This window comes from Phacochoerus africanus, chromosome 13 (genome assembly GCF_016906955.1).
Source record: "Phacochoerus africanus isolate WHEZ1 chromosome 13, ROS_Pafr_v1, whole genome shotgun sequence".
NCBI classification, from domain to species: Eukaryota; Metazoa; Chordata; class Mammalia; order Artiodactyla; family Suidae; genus Phacochoerus; species Phacochoerus africanus.
Window position 1 is genome coordinate 63,608,171 of NC_062556.1, and position 16,627 is coordinate 63,624,797.

Here is a 16,627-nt window from a genome sequence, read left to right on the forward strand (position 1 = left end):
TAGGGTGGAGGAGTTGAAAACGAGGTAAGGAAGAGGTTGCTGGTAAGCCCCTTAAAGCCTAAAAATTGGATGTAGTGAAGGTGTTTTGATTTAATTCTTTGGAAGCCACTGAAGACCCAATTCTGAGGGCTGAGTGGGCAAATGAAGGGAGCACAGAGGGCTACTGACATGTGTGGTGGTAAAAATTATAGTAATTTAAGTGATTGACGTTTGGTGAAGATGGAGGGCATGTGGGCACTGATTTCTACTAAATAGCAATGAACAGAACAGAACAGTGAGAAACTTGTTTATCGTTATAGTAACAATATGGGAGAAAGGTGAACAAACAAAAAAAGATGAGTGACTATGCCCTGGATGTTAGGTCGAATACTGAAAATACCCTCCTTTATCCAGGGAGGTTACAGTGGAAAGAGTGAGCTCTGAAATCAGCGATTCTGACTTGTTAACTTCTGGATTACAGACAATACTGAGCTATTCGGAAGTTTATCCTGAGATAATGGATTTGAATGCAGCATAGTTTGATTCCTAATAAGGTGTTGAAATAAGAAAGAGATTGATTTAGAAGAAAGTTTGTATTTATTCTCTCATCTTTTCAACTTACTTTCGTCATTAGAGAAGGCTTCCTTGAATCTTGGTTGGCAGTAGCATTTTTTATCTCGTGTATGTGGTCTCATTTGATAACAGTCCCTTCTCTTCAGTTAAGAGTATCCACGAGGGAAAAACTGCCTTGCTTTATTGGCATCTTTTATAATCTGATAAAACTTAGAACCTCTTAGGAATGTTGACATACTGCTTAAGGGGATATATAAAAGTGTTGAAAAAAGTACTTCATTGTAAGTAAGTATGACCTTTTCCCTCTGAATGTAACCTTGTTTTTTGCAGAGTATTTTGCTGCTTTGGGAACAGTTTGAAGATACCAGTCCTCACAGCCACCATTCCCACCACAACTTAGCAGGGATCCTTCTGATTGTTTTAAGAATCTGCCTAGCACTGTCATTAGGCTGTGGACTCTACCAGATCATCACAGTGGAGAGAAGTACACTCAAAAGGGAGTTCTACATCACATTTGCGAAAGTATGGGTTTGGTTAGAAAATGACTTCCGATTATCAGCTTCGCTTTGCCTTATTTGGGAAGTTAACAAGCAATGCTGATATTTAGTAAACTTTTACGGTGTCAGGCGCTGCTCTAAGCCCTTTCTGTGCTTCAGCTCATTTAATCTTCATGACCGATGAGGTGTAAATGATACTGTCCCCATTTTACAGAATCCATGAAACGGCAGTTTCCATGTAATCTTTGGCAGGTCAGTTTGCCTGGATTACAATTTCTTTATCAATAGGAATTTTATATTTTTTCTGTAGTGTCAAAATTTTTTCATAAAAAATTAGAATGCAGTTTGCATTTCTCAAAAAAGTTATTGATTGACTAGGAACTGTCACTCCTAGAATTATCCAGTGTTTTATGACAAACCGTGAGGAGCTGTCCCTCAGCATAAGCAGAGGGGACCAGGAGGCTGGGAACAGAGAGCGTGTTTCAGCCGTTTCGTGGCATCCACGCAAGATCATGTTACTTCATTCCCCTTCTTCACGTCCTTCTTGTGCCAGTGAGATATAAGAGCAAACTGACTTTTTTTTCCTGTAAGAGGTTAATGAAGGAAAAGATCAGGACAGGGTGGGGACAGTGCCATTACAGAAACTTCCCACCCTAGAAGGTTATATTTTCTTGCTGGATGGGGAGTCCATAACCCATCCTCTTGGCAGCTCAAAGCAGCATTCTGATAAGCTGCGTGGTCAGCCCACCCTGGTCCAGAGAGAGTCTCTGGGCACTCCAGCACGGCAATGGAAGGAGGGCCAAGCTCCCTCTTCATTCCTAATGTGGAGCATTTTAAAGCTGCTGCTGCAGCCCTGCAAATCCATCTCAGGCTTCTCAGTACCGAACAGGCAAGAATATGCTGTTTCACTTTGGAGTTCTTTACAGAGACAGGAGTGCTTATTGTTTACATACTCAGGTATTTAAAACCTAAATTTCCTCTTTTTCCTATGTTTAAAACAGTACCAAAATTTTTTATTTTCATATGGTTTAATTTAACTGTCTATCAGAATAGGCTTAAACATCCGAAGGTATTTAAAGAACACCAAACGTGTTTCACCTCTCTCGCATCTACGCAGTTATCGCCTCCTCATGTAATTACTGCGATTAATTCCTAATTTATTTTTCAGGGAATTTAAAACATGTGGTACTTGATATTTTCCTTCACTTTTCTACAGATAGTAGCATACCAAACACATTTTTCTACATTTGCTTTTTTTCCCCCTATATCCTCAATGTACAAAGCATCTCAACAGCTACTAGCATTAACTTATTATTTTATTTTGAATTTAGTTTTGAAAAAAGATATGTTGCCATGTTCTAGGAAAAGTAGAAAAGATATATGTGAAAATTATCATGTTAAGAAGTTTCCCATTCCTACTTGTCCAATGTCGTCTGTACTAAATCTCAACTACTAATTATTTGTGTATTTTTGCAGAACTTTTTTGTGTATCTATATGCAAATATGAATGTACATTCTTTATTTTTTACAGAAATATTACACATTTGTACTTGGATCTTCTCAATTATCAATATATTATTTATATTAACATATATGTAGTATGTCAAAATACGTGTGAAAGATGTAAGGTTTTAAGTACTCTGAAAAACACTCATTTGATTAGAAATGAAATATCATTATCACAACAAAAGCAAATTTATTTCTACATTTTATTGCAAGTTCTACTCTAAAGGCCAATTGAGATTAATTGGGACCTTAAATATGCTAAAAATGCTTTTTATCTGGTACATGCTGAAAACAAAAGTATAGCTGTGCTTATTTGACTTATTTTTCATTTGTTTCAGGGCTGTATCTTGTGGTTTTTATGCCATCCAGGTCTTGCATGCATTTCTTTCATTTTTAATGACTACCAAAGAGAAAAGGTAAATAATATACATTATCGAATAGTTTTTTAGGGAGTTCCCGTCGTGGCGCAGTGGTTAACAAATCCGACTAGGAACCATGAGGTTGCAGGTTCGGTCCCTGCCCTTGCTCAGTGGGTTAATGATCCGGCGTTGCTGTGAGCTGTGGTGTAGGTTGCAGACACGGCTTGGATCCCGTGTTGCTGTGGCTCTGGTGTAGGCCGGTGGCTACAGCTCCGATTCGACCCCTAGCCTGGGAAGCTCCATATGCCGTGGGAGGGGCCCAAGAAATAGCAACAACAACAACAACAAAAAAGACAAAAAAAAAAAAGAATAGTTTTTTAGGAGTTCCCATCATGGCTCAGCAGAAGCGAATCTGACTAGGAGCCATGAGGTTGCATGTTTGATCCCTGGCCTCACTCAGTGGGTTAAGGATCCGGCGTTGCTGTGGCTGTGGTGTAGGGCACCAGCTGTAGCTCTGACTCAACCCCTAGCCTGGGAGCCTTCATATACCATGGGTGCAGCCCTAAAAAAAGACAAAAAAAAAAGAATAGTTTTTTATAGCTTTTATTGGGAAATTGTTAAAGTTAAGGTAGATGGGCCTATTTATCCATTCAAAGATTTCTTTGTTTTTTTAAAATAAAACTTTGAAACAAAATCTTGAACTAGCAAGTATTTAAATTTAGTTTATAAGCAAAATGATGGCAAATAGCTTGTAATTATTACTTTAGCCTATTTCATAGCATTGTTTTATAAATTAAGTTATAGAATGCACAGGAGTTCCTGCTATGGTGCAGTGGGTTAAGGATCTGGCATGGCTGCAGCTGTGGGGTAGGTTGCAGCAGAGGCTGGGATTTGATCCCTGATCCAGGAACTTCCACAGATGCGGCCAAAAAGAATTTATAGAATTTATAACACATCTTTGTTAAAAAATGATTAAAATTTCTTGTTGCATAATGTTAAAAATCATGATAGCTTTCTAAAAATCAGTCTGGTTGCCTTGGCAGCCTGCAGACTAGAATGCCATGCTCAAATATGCAACAATTTGGTTGTGTTGATACCTACCTTCTTTTTTTTTCTTTTTGTCTTTTAGGACCACACCTGCAGCACAAGGAGGTTCCCAGGCTATGGGTCCAATCAGAACTATAGCCGCCAGTTGACATCAGAGCCACAGCAGCTCAGAATCTCAGCTGCATCTGTGACCTACACCACAGCTCAAGGCAACACTGGATCTTTAACCCACCGAGCGAGGCCAGGGATCAAACCCACATCCTCATGGATGCTACTTGGGTTCGCTAACCGCTGAGCTATAATGGGAACTCCCGATACCTACCTTCTTATTTCAAAGTGGAGCTCTGCCAGGAGCCCTTTACAAGCAATGCGGTATGTGCTTGAATGCACAAATGTTTCGTGAACCTGAGGTATTTACAAAGGGTAAATGGGAAGGTAGTCTATGAAAATAGAGAAGCAACTTCAGAATTTCTGAAAGGGTTTTTAGGGTACTCTTCAAGATTCAGGTAGGGGCATGCTTTATTCCTATTACTAGATTAGTCAAGGAGCCTGATTTTTCTTATTACTTTCTTTAGTGCTTGCACCCTGAGGAGAGAATCATTCAGCAAATTATTCTTTTGTGTCTTATTTTAACATCTATAATGGTTAAAAGAATTTTACTTTTGGACAATTACAGTTCTGAACATTGGTTGCATTTTCCTACTGAAAATTTCCTTGATAAAATGCACCCTCAGTAAAGATGGGGAGGATACAGTTTTTTATTTATATAAAGTATATGTAAGTTTATATATGTGTAAGTAAAGTATGTGTAAGTTTATATATGTATGAAGTATAGACAGGTTCATGAGAAAGTGAATGTAATTTCTCTGTGTTTGCATCTAGTAAATCATTCCGTTTTCTTTCTTTTCAGGTCGTCACAATAGGTGTTATCCTTTGCCAGTCTGTTTCCATGGTCATTCTCTACAGACTCTTTCTATCCCACAGTCTATACTGGGAAGTTTCTTCACTTTCCTCTGTAACACTTCCACTGACCATATCATCTGGACACAAAAGTCGGCCTCATTTCTGATACTTGATGTTCTTTAGAGGAAAAGTGAATTGATTTACCAGAGTGCAATAAGGAGCCAAATACAGTGACTCTTTTTTCATACTTTTGGTATGAAAAATTGAACAGAGAAAGCAGAGCATGTTATTTATACAACTGCATTTAAGCAGTCCCAAAACTGAAAAAAAGGTAATAAGTGTTTTGAAATATACTTAATAAACTTTGAAGAAAGAGTGTTGTTATAAGATGATTTAACAAATTTCCATATGGAAATAAAGATGAACAGAATTATATGATATTTTCATAAGAAATTCACCACTTTTAATGCTTCATCTTATATCGATAGTTAACTCAGGTTTGATAGTCTTATAAAAAGTGATCAGTTAAATGATTACTTGCTTAAGCATATCTAAACTAAGTCCCATTATGAAATCAGTGTAATACACTGGTTAAAAACTGCTGCTTTTTATGCTTTAAGGAAAATGCATTTCATATTGAAGATGAAAGGAATTGAAAATTAAGTTACTTCAGAAAATTAATATAAATGCATTCATATTAAATGAATAAGCTTTTGTTTATTTGTGGGTGGGGTTATTTTTCATTTTCTTCTATTTTGGCTCTAGTTAGGTTTAAGCTTGATTATCAAAGGGTTTTGATAGATTATGAAAAAGATAGGCTGTGTCGGTTGTACAAAGGGTTTTAAAATCTGAGCACTTAGGTGAAGGGACAAGCGGGTTTACATATTTAAAAAGAAAGAAAAAGTACTATGTGATATGGTACTAAAATTTTAATCCTGATATAATTCATTTCTCTTACATTGAATCCCCAATCATAATTAAGCTGTATACACAGATTAAATTAACAGAAGCATTTCACATAAATGTTGGTTTCAGTCATCAACTACCCATGAATTCCTGCCCAAGGATACTTAATCAGGATTAAATTTTCTATGAATAATTGAGAAACAAAATACTCACTGGATTTGTTATAATCCGTGTTGGCATTGGATTCTAAGTAGTTGCCATCTTGACTCCTTTGTAATGAAGCCATATTTGTGTGTATGATGCCCCAGTACTGAGTATATTAGCTAAAAAATACTCTATCAAGTGCCCGCTTAAAGGATTGCGAAGTAGTCCTTAGTACTTGCTGTGTAAAATGTCTGTTCCCATCAGCAGTCACTGATTGGAAATTATTCTGTTTCTGTTTTTCACGTCATTCAGGCCTTTGCACTTTTACCTCTGGCTTATTTTAAACATATTTTTTATCTACTTTCAAGGCTATTGTGTTTTTAAGTAAGAAATGGTGTGCTGATCTGCTAATTAAACTCTCTGATTAAACAGTTAAAGTAACAGCACAACATAAAAACATCTATGGCTTCGTCTTTGTTTTTCTTTTACACCTAGTCTCGTTGGAAATAAATAGTATTCTGCTTCACTTTAAAGGCAAAATATGTGTGTGTGTGACTAGCAAAATGGCAGCGTGACAGTTCAGCCTGCTCATTAAATCATCTAACAGTTCTTTGTAAATTATTTAATAAATGAGAGCTACAGGTTGAGACTAGAAAGTCTGAGGTGTATTTTAGGTTTACGTGATCTTCTGAGTGGTCATGACCTTTTCTTTTACCACGTCTCACTAATAACCCCAGTTATTGCCTGTTGTGTTCAACTGAGGTGCAGTTAATTGAGCTGAGAAAAAAAAAAAGGTGAAGCCTTTTCATAAATGTTGTGAACTTGCAACAGTGGGAAGAGGATAATCTTTGTGTTACTTCCCCAAAGAGCCTTGAAACTGTAATCAACATTTATGAAACAGATGGATGTGCTTGCATTTCTGAGGCTTGAACAGATGTTTTTTTTTAATTTATTTTTAAATCTGTGGTTGAATTTGCTGGTAATTTGTTGTTCGAGCGCCATTGATAAATGAAGGAAAACAGTTGTGAATAAAGTTTAGTAATCAGAGCTCAGAATTTCCAGTTCCCAAGTCGTGGTACAGCTTGGCCTCTTTCTCTCTCTCTCGGAATGTTTACATGGAGCGTTGTCACCACAGATTATGGAAAGATAAGTGTATACTGCAAACTAATTAAAGATCAAAATTTTTCTCCTTTCTCTGTCAGATAATGCTTTTTAAAAAATCTATTCTTACATTTTTTATTAAGGAAGAATGAATGGTCTGTCCAGAGCTTTTTTTTAGAAGCATTTTCGTTCTTCCCTTAGGAAGATAGATATATGATGTTCATTTTTGTTGACATGTATAATGTTAGCCTGTACTTAATTTGAGGGCCTGCTGTGCATCAGGCCTTCACACTCACCCCTGAGCTCTAGTGCAGTAACCACGCTCCCCTTTAACCGAGTGTAAGAGAGAAAAATGATTCCCTGGAGTCACCTGACTGCTTTTATGTTTCTTCTTTACCCTCTTGACTTAATGAGCACCTATTCGATGTTGTGTTAAACTGTAGTGAAAATGAATGGCTATCAGTAGTTAATGTTAGCTGTTGATTTTTCACATTAAACCTAGAATTGTGCTGAAATGAGAAACGAGCTTCAATATCTGTGTGCACCTCAGCTCCCTTCAATATTTGAACCTTGGCTTTCCGCCAGGCAGTATTACTAAGCAGGGAGAGATAATCCAGGTAGAAGAGCTTGCTTTAGGAAAAATTTTCATGATCTCAGGTAAAGTAAGCCTCGCCTGATGAAAATAGAAGATATGCACGTCTAAGGCCAGTTCTTACATAAGGAGACCAGAATCTATACATCAACATAAACATTGGCCCCTGCAGAGCATGTTTCCCTTAGGAGGTTGTGCATCGTCTCTGGAATTATTTGTGAAGTGTTCACTTTCAATAGCTTCAGTGGTGTCACATTTTTGAGATTCTTTGTTTTTGAGAAGTGATATGATAGCCAGTCAGTTTGAGACTAGATCTGAAGAGGTAATAGCGGTTTTTGTTCAAACATGTATTTATGAATTGAGAACTAAAATAACGACATTTGTTTTCCCATGAGATCTGAAAACTCATGCACGCCAGCCTGAACTTGTGTAGCAATTTTCTAATATTGCTGCGTCCGCACTTGGACGCCTTCTCTGCCCAACTCCAAGGCCATCCTGCACATTGTGCCCTGGGAGTGACAGTTACCTAGACCACCAGGGAGGGGTCCTGCCCGCTACCGCCCAATCTCCACCAAGCAAAGGGAAATCCACGGGATGATGCAGTCCTTTCTGCTAACCTTATACCTTATTTGGGGGTCCCATTTGAAATTATTTTAAAATCAAGTTTAGAAATGTAAATCAGATCAACTACTACTACTTGATTAGAAACTCTCCATTGCTTCCCATGGCACTTAGAAAAAGTGATTCATGCTCATGACTGTTTTGCAAGTCCCCATGTGATCTGGTCCCTTCCCCTCTGGTCTCATTTCATACCACTCTCCCTCTCACCATGCCCCAGCCTCATTTTTATCCAAAAAATACCTCATTTATATCACTGCCTTAGAGCCTTTGCTTTATTTCTTCTGCCTGGAATATTCTCTTCCAAATCTTGCCATGGTTGCCTGGTTGAATCCTCATTCTTCAGTTTCTCAGTTCAAGTATCTTCCAGGGACCTCTGACCATCTGTGGTGGATTTATATGGGCCCCTGTAGCTACGCTGGGCATTTGTTCCTCAGAGTTACCTCTCATAATTGCAGAAGATTATGGGTCAAAGAGGTGTTTGGCATGAGGTTTTGTGGTCTAAAAGTAAAGTAGCCAGATCCAGATTCTTTTTACAATGGAAAGGTCAAGCAGGGCAGGCGCTGTTGCCGCTCACCCACATTATTGCTTATCTGCGGGCTCATCTTGGTCACGGCTGCTGCTGGGTCACCTCCTTCAGCTTCTCTGACTCCTGGGCCAGGTGTATGTATCACTGTGTGGCAGAGGGCGCCAGGCTCTGCAGTACAGCCCCATCACTGAGGTTAAAGGCTTGAAGGCAGTGAGAGACTGGCCTGTGTTCCAGTCCATCCTCATGAGTTCTGCTCAGGTCCCATGGGTTCTGTCATCCCGGCAGGTCCCAGTGGATCCTTGCTTTCCCCACCTCCCATCCCTCCTCCCTTCTCACTTGTCGGACACTCAAGAACAGCCTCCTAAAAATCCCTATAATAAATCCCTCGTTTATATATTAAAGATGGAGAATGTGTGTGTGTGTGTGTGTGGTGTGTGTGTGTGTGTGATGTCCTAGCGGTTCTCCTTTTCTGGTCAGACCTTACAGCTACATCACCCTATCCAATGCTGCTCCGCATCCTAATCTATATTACACTATTTTCTTCTCTCTTCTTAGTGCTTTGTCTTTGCCTGTCGCCTCTCTCCCCATTAGACTGTAAATTCTGAGGGAGTTTGGCCATTATCTGTATTGTTCATTGCTCTGTCCCTCGTACCTGGAACACCTCTGGTGCACAGTCGGTGCTGGGTAATACTTTGGAATGAATGGATGAAAGTAATTCTGAGAAAGTTTCAATCACGTACTTAATGATATAGCATTAATTAAATGAGAGCCTCCGATACAGTGACTTCAGTAATGACTTTCCTGTCCTTAAGTTATAGAGAATTGAGAATGTGTAAAAATCTTGAATAGTCAAGTGGTTGTTAATAAAGACTACTCTTTAAAGCTCATCAATTATAATAGGATTCCTCAAGTTGTCAAAGAGGCAGTTCCCCTCTATTTTATCTAGGCTGTGTTAGGACCATGTGACAAGCATCTTAGCCCACCACAGATAAAAGCTCCAATTGAAAAGATGCTTAAGGAGTTCCCTCATGGCTCAGCAGGTTAAGGATCTAGCATTGTCACTGCTGTGGCTCTGGTTGCCACTGTGGCACAGGCTCAATCCCTGGGCCAGGAATTTCCGTATGCCATGGGCGAGGCCAAAAAAAAAAAAAAAAAAACTGCTGTAGTTTGCTAGAGAAAGGAATGCTGATAGAAGCAGCTGGAAGAAGACACAAAAACCAAAAATAACATTAGCACTCAAATCACAGCAGCCTGGGGTTATTTGATGTGGGTGAAAATAGCCCTGCGTGCCTCAGTAGACACTTAAAGCTTCATTGTTCTATATAGCCCATGACAGCCTTTAGTATTCAAAGGCTAAATTATAAATTAAGTTCATATCCTCATAAAAGTTTTCAAATATCTTGTTCAACATTTCATTCTTGTTAAATTAGTAGTACATGTACATTGATAGTACAAAAATTAGAAGATTGAAAAGGTAAAAACGTGAGTCCTCACAGCTACCCACTCGTTTCCCTTCCCTGGGTTCAATCTCTGTTATAGTTTCTTGTGTGTTTTTCCAGAGATGGTCCCATGTCTGTATAAACATGTGAAACACAAATTGGAGCATAGCACACGGGTTGTTTTGCACATTCAGCAGCATATTGTGTATCCCTACCTACTGAGCTGCCCCATCTTTTCGTGGATTGCTTAGCACTCCCTTTTATGGATTCATCCTCTGTTACTGGACCTTGTCGGTTTCTAGCCTTTTGCTATTACAGGTAGCCCCGAAACTCTTGGAATAAAAAATTTGCCTGACCCTCTCCCCCTACTCCCAGACCCTCCCTGCCCTACCCCCACCCCACTTTCCAGGATCTAAATCATTGGAATTTCCAGAGTGATAGGAAAGTCTTTGTTATTCACGGAGAAACTGACAGTTTATGCTAATGAGATGACTCAGGTTGAAGGCTCACCACCAGAAAGACCAAACGCGCGTGATTAGAGGGTCCAGCTTTGAGTCACAGGGCTGTCAGCCTGGCCTCTGAGAAGGGAAGAGAGGATGAGGATTAAATTCAGCCTTATGGTCAGTGACCCAACCTATCAAGCCGATGTAGTGAAACCCTCCAACAACTCTGCACATTGAGGCTCGATGAGCTTGTAGGGTTTTTTTAAGCAAGTAGAATTTTAACTTTGTTTGTTTTAACGGCCACTGTATTCTACCTGTCACAGGTAGAAAAGCCTTACCTCTTGGAGATCATGTTAAACACCTACCCCCCAAACTTTCTTCTAGCAGTCTTATGTTTACTTTTTATGTTTAAAGTTTTGATCCACCTGGAATTTATTTTGCTGTGAAATATAAACCAGGAATGCAATTTAATTTTTTTCAGATGATGATGGTTGCCCACTCATCGAAACATCATCTATTGTGTAATTAACCTTTTCTTTATTGATTCGTAGCTAATCTATTTTGGGACTTTTAAGCCTTTTAAATAAACTGTTGATTCATGATCTGGTACCACAGTGTTTTAATTATTGTAGCTTTAAAATATGCCTTACTGTCTGGAAGGGATAATTTCTTGTTAGTACTCTCCTTTTTCATAGTTTTCTTGATTATTCTTGCTAGTTTTTTCATGTGAGCTTTAGCAACAATTTTTTCCCCTGATTTTTCAAAAGAAAACAAGTCCTATTGACTGTTTTTAATGGGATGAAGTAAATTTCCATATCAATTTAGGGAGATTTGACTTCCTTAACATGTTGGATGTTAATTTCACAGATGGTAGCTCGTCCTTTTGGCTCCTTAGCCAAGCATGTCATCAACTGTCTGAACTGTGGTTGCTTCCATAGTGATCCAAGAAACTGGTATGAAATACCTTTCTATTTCTTTAATATAAGCGTGTGTTTGTCAGTCAGTTTTTAAAAACTTCTTCATATAAAACGAACATCTCTTGACACCCCTGGATATTTCAATGTTTTGTTTCATTATATGTTGCGTATGGCTGTTGTTTACAATATGAAGACTGTTGGTTTCTGTATTTTAATTTTGCTTTCAATCACCCAACTGAAATCTCCTCACAGTTGTAGTAACATTCTAGTTGGTTCTCTTTTACTTTCTAGATAAATAATCATGTCATCTGCAAATAATGCTCATTTTAATTCTGTCCTTTCCCTTTTTACCTCTTGTTTTTACTCCTTATTGCTAGTATCTCCAGAACAATGTTAATTCGTTTTGGTAACATGGTGGTGAGATTTCTGCATTCCACATGAAATGGTCCCAAGTGGACTGTGAAAAGTTCACCCCATATGTATAGTGTAATCCCAAGAGCAACTGTGAAAAAAACCAAACTGGGAGTTCCCGTCGTGGCGCAGTGGTTAACGAATCCGACTAGGAACCATGAGGTTGCGGATTCAGTCCCTGCCCTTGCTCAGTGGGTTGACGATCCGGCGTTGCCATGAGCTGTGGTGTAGGTTGCAGATGCGGCTCGGATCCCATGTTGGTGTGGCTCTGGTGTAGGCCAGAGGCTACAGCTCTGATTTGACCCCTAGCCTGGGAATCTCCATATGCTGCGGGAGTGGCCCAAGAAATAGCAAACCACCCCCCAAAAAAAACCCAAACTGTACATTTTGTCACAAAATAGGAGTTCCTGCTGTGGCTCAGCAGTAACAAACCTGGCTAGTATCCATGAGGATATAGGTTTGATTCCTGGCCTAGTTCAGTGGGTTAAAGATCTGGTGTTGCCATGAGCTGTGGTGTAGGTCAGACGTGGCTCGGATGCAGTGCCGCTATGGCTATGACTTAGGCCGGCAGCTGCAGGTTCGATTTGACCCCTAGCCTGGGAACTTCCATATGCCTCCGGTGTGACCCTAAAAAAGAAAACAAAAAAAAAGAAGAGAGAGAGAAAGCCAGAAAATTACAAAATGGTAGGCCTAAATCCAAACACATCAATAATTATGTTAAATGTAAGTGTTCTAAATATACCAATTAAAGATAGAGATTGTCAGAATAGATTTTTTTTAATGTCCCAACTATATGCTATCTATAAGAGACTCACTTCAAATATAATGATATAGGTAAGTTAAAATAGAATAATGGGAAAGATATACACATGCAAACAATGATCACCTGAAAGCTGGAATCGCTATATTAATAGCAAAGTAGACATCAGAGTAACAACAATGACCAAGGATAAAGAAAGAATGGAAAGATAAAAGGGTCAATTCACTAAGACAGCATTGCACCCCTAAATGTATGCATCAAACAATAGATCTTCAAAATACATCAAAAACTGACAGACCTGAAAGGAGAAGTAGACAAACTCGGTAGTTGGAGACTTCAACACTCTTCTCTCAGTGATCAACAGAACTAGAAAAAAATCAACTAGAGTATAGAACAGAACACCCCTGCTAATCAACCAGATCTAGTTGATATTCATAGTCATTGAAGACAGCAGCAGAAAAATAGACATTCTTTTCGGGTGCACGTGGGCCATTCATTAAGATAGACCATGCCCCGGGTCATAAATCTAAGAAATTGAATGTATGCAAAATGTGTTCTCTGATCATAATCAGGAGCAGAAAGATAACTAGAAAATCTACAAACACTTGAAAACCAAACACTTTTTAAATGAATCATGGTTTACCAAATATATTTTGAATTGACAGAAAATGAAGATAAAGCATATGGAAGTCAGTGGGAGGAAGGAAAATTATTTCTTAGAAGGAAATTTATTGCATCAAATGCTTGTATAGAAAAGAAGAAAAGTATCAAATTAATAATCTCAGCTTCCAACTGAAGGAAATAAAAAGGAAATGAAAACCCCAAAGCTATCAGAAGGAAATAAGGTAAGAACAGTTATCAGTGAACTTGATCACAGAAAAACCATGAAGAAAATCAACAGAACCCAAACTCGTTCTTTGAAAAAAAATCAGTGAAATTGATAAACTTCTAACAACATTGATAAAAAAAAAAAGAGAGAGAGAGAGAGACACACAATTTCGGTTATCAAGAGTAAAAAAGAAGATAGACTCTGAAGACATAAAGACGCTAACAAGGAAATACTAGAAAACAAAACAAAAACAAAACCTCTACTAACATAAATATGACGATTTAGATTAAGGTCATTCATTGAAAACCACGTGTAAAGAACTGCGAGGGGTCTTGAGATTTTAGCCTACTTACTACCTAAGTAGTTAGCCTGTTACTGCTTTACAAAGGCTGAGGAACACATGAGACTCCTAGGTCAGAGATAAAGGACTTAACTACTCAGAACACGGCAAGCATCATGAGCTTTAGGTTGTTTCGCATTGGTTACACATACCCTCTAAGTCCATGGGGGCAGTACTGATGGGACTAGATGGACGCCACACATGCAATGGATGCATGTAGCTCCAAGGAACTTTGAACCTGGGGAGTTTCTCTTTTACAACTGGCTTTGTGTTGAGAGAGAAAGGTTCCCTCATCTTGCTCGCTACAAACACAATCCTGAGAAAGAGTCCAGATCAAGAGGGGTTGGAGCCTTGCATTCTTGACATACCCAGCAAAGGCATGCAGGGATTCATAGGGCCCCTGATGGATTATTGCTTCCATATACTACAAATCACTAAAACCTTGAGGCACAGCAGGTTAAGGGTCAAGGTGAACTAAATATCCCAAATCGTCCTATAACGACTTAGGAATTCTTGTTTAAAATGTCTAAGCCTTCCAAAATAGAACTCTGAAGGTCCAGATGGTTTTGCTGGTGAATTCTACCAAACATTTAAGAAGAAATAGTACCAGTTCTACACAACATCTTCAGAAAAATATAGGAGGAGAGAGAGGAAGGTACAAAGGCAGTTTAGTGGAGAAACGAATGTCTTCAACCGTGTTGAAACTATGAGACATGCGTATGCGAAATAGATGAACCTCAACATCAACCTCACAGCTTATACAAAAATTAACTCAAAATGAAGCATTGATTTAAATGTAAAACAAACTATAAAACTTTTAGAATATATAGAATGAACTCTTCATGCCTTAAGGTGAGGCAAAGTGTTCTTAGACACCAAAAGCAAAAGAACGTATCTATATATTTGACTTCATTAGAATTTAAAACTTTTGCTCTGCAAAAGACACAGTTAAGAGAGTGAATAGACAAGCTTGAGTCTGGGAGCCTTAATTTTTTGTTAAGTCACATATCCAACAAAGGGCTCTATATTTTAAAATGTTTAAAGAGCTCTTAAAACCCTACAGTGAGAAGACAATGCAATTAAAAATGGACCAAAGTCTTGAACAAGAACTTCCCCAAAGAGAATATAGAGATGGCACATTAGCACGTGAATAGATGTTCATTAGAGGAATATACATAAAAGCATGGCGTGATACCTCTACATACCTGTTAGAATGCTAAAATAAAAATACCAAGCCCTACCAGGGAACTCTCCTGTGTTGCTGGGAGAAATGCAAAGTGGCACAGCCATTCTGGAAAAGTAGTTTTGCAGATGCTTATAATGTTAAATAAATGACACAGCACACCCACCTCTGATGGTAACCCTAGGAAAATAGAAACACGTGCACACCAAAATCTGTGCACAGAAGTTCCCTGGTGGGGTAGTGGGTTGGGGATCTGGCATTGTCACTACTGTGGCTTGGGTCACAGCTGTGGCACGGGTTTGACCCCTGGTCCCAGAACTTCTGTGTGCTGCAGGCGTAGCCAAAAAAAAAAAAAAAAAGAATCTGTAGACAAATGTTTATATCAGCTCTATTCCTAATCATTAAAAAACAGAAACAGCCCACATGTATTAATTTACAAAATATGACATATATATGCAAAGGAATACTGTTAGTAATAAAAAGAAGCAAGCTGTTGATTCACACAACTTGGATGAGTCTCAGAGGCTTTAGGTTGATTTTTAAAAGCCTGTCTTAAAAAGTTATATACCGTATGATTCCCTTTCAATGGCACTTTTCTAATGGACAAAAACCGTAGTGTTGGAGAGAAGATCAGGGGTTGCCAGGAGTTACAGGTGAGAGAAGGGTGTGACTATGAAGGGTTAATACCAAAGAGTTTTTGGAGGGTTGATGGAATGTTTCCTTATCCTGATTGTGGTTGTGATTACAGCAATCTATACATGTGTTAAAATTCAAAGAGCTGCACGCTAAAAAAAGTCAATTTTATTGTGTCATAATTGAGACAAAAATAATTTTTTTTTTTTTTGTCTTTTTGCCATTTCTTGGGCCGCTCCCGCAGCATATGGAGGTTCCCAGGCTAGGGGTCTAATCGGAGCTTTAGCTGCCAGCCTACACCAGAGCCACAGCAACGTGGGTTCTGAGCCGCGTCTGCAACCTACACCACAGCTCACCACAATGCCGGATCGTTAACCCACTGAGCAAGGGCAGGGACCGAACCCGCAACCTCAGGGTTCCTAGTCGGATTCGTTAACCACTGCACCATGACGGGAACTCCAAAAATAATTTTTTTAAAAAATGGGTGTTGGATGTTGCCTAATGCTTTTCAGCATCCAAGAATATGGTGATATGATTTTTTTCTTTTGTTTTATTGAATAATGGGTAGTATTAACAGATTTCCTGATGTAGAACCATCATTCAATACATTTTTGTTAGTTTTACTAACCCATACTGATGAGACAACGTATAAACGTCAGCAGTTTGGAGAAGGAAACTATTCAGATTCCTTCATTCCTTTAGATGTCTTTGAAAGACAAGAATCATATGCGTTCTGGAAAATGAGTTTAAAATCAACTGTATTTTGAATTTTTGCTTTATGCATCACTTATATTTCAGGTGTTTTTTGTTTGGCTTGGTTTTTTTGTTTGTTTGTTTTGTTTTTTGCCACTAGATGCTTTAGAATATAGTTGCTTAGGTGTAAAAAGTGCCAAAGTCTTTCATATTTAGGTGATATGA

The 16,627-nt window shown here is 38.7% G+C and overlaps 1 protein-coding gene across 1 annotated transcript in view; it reads left to right on the plus strand.

The window, feature by feature from the left end:
* GPR180 (G protein-coupled receptor 180) overlaps positions 1–7,547 on the plus strand; it is a 33,520-nt gene extending 25,973 nt beyond the window's left edge. The window contains exons 7-9 of the mRNA XM_047756179.1: positions 883–1,074; positions 2,894–2,971; positions 4,872–7,547. Coding sequence (XP_047612135.1) covers positions 883–1,074; positions 2,894–2,971; positions 4,872–5,030 — 429 coding nt within the window. The 3' untranslated portion in view covers positions 5,031–7,547. The remainder of the gene's footprint in view (positions 1–882; positions 1,075–2,893; positions 2,972–4,871) is intronic.
* Positions 7,548–16,627: the final 9,080 nt, after the last annotated feature.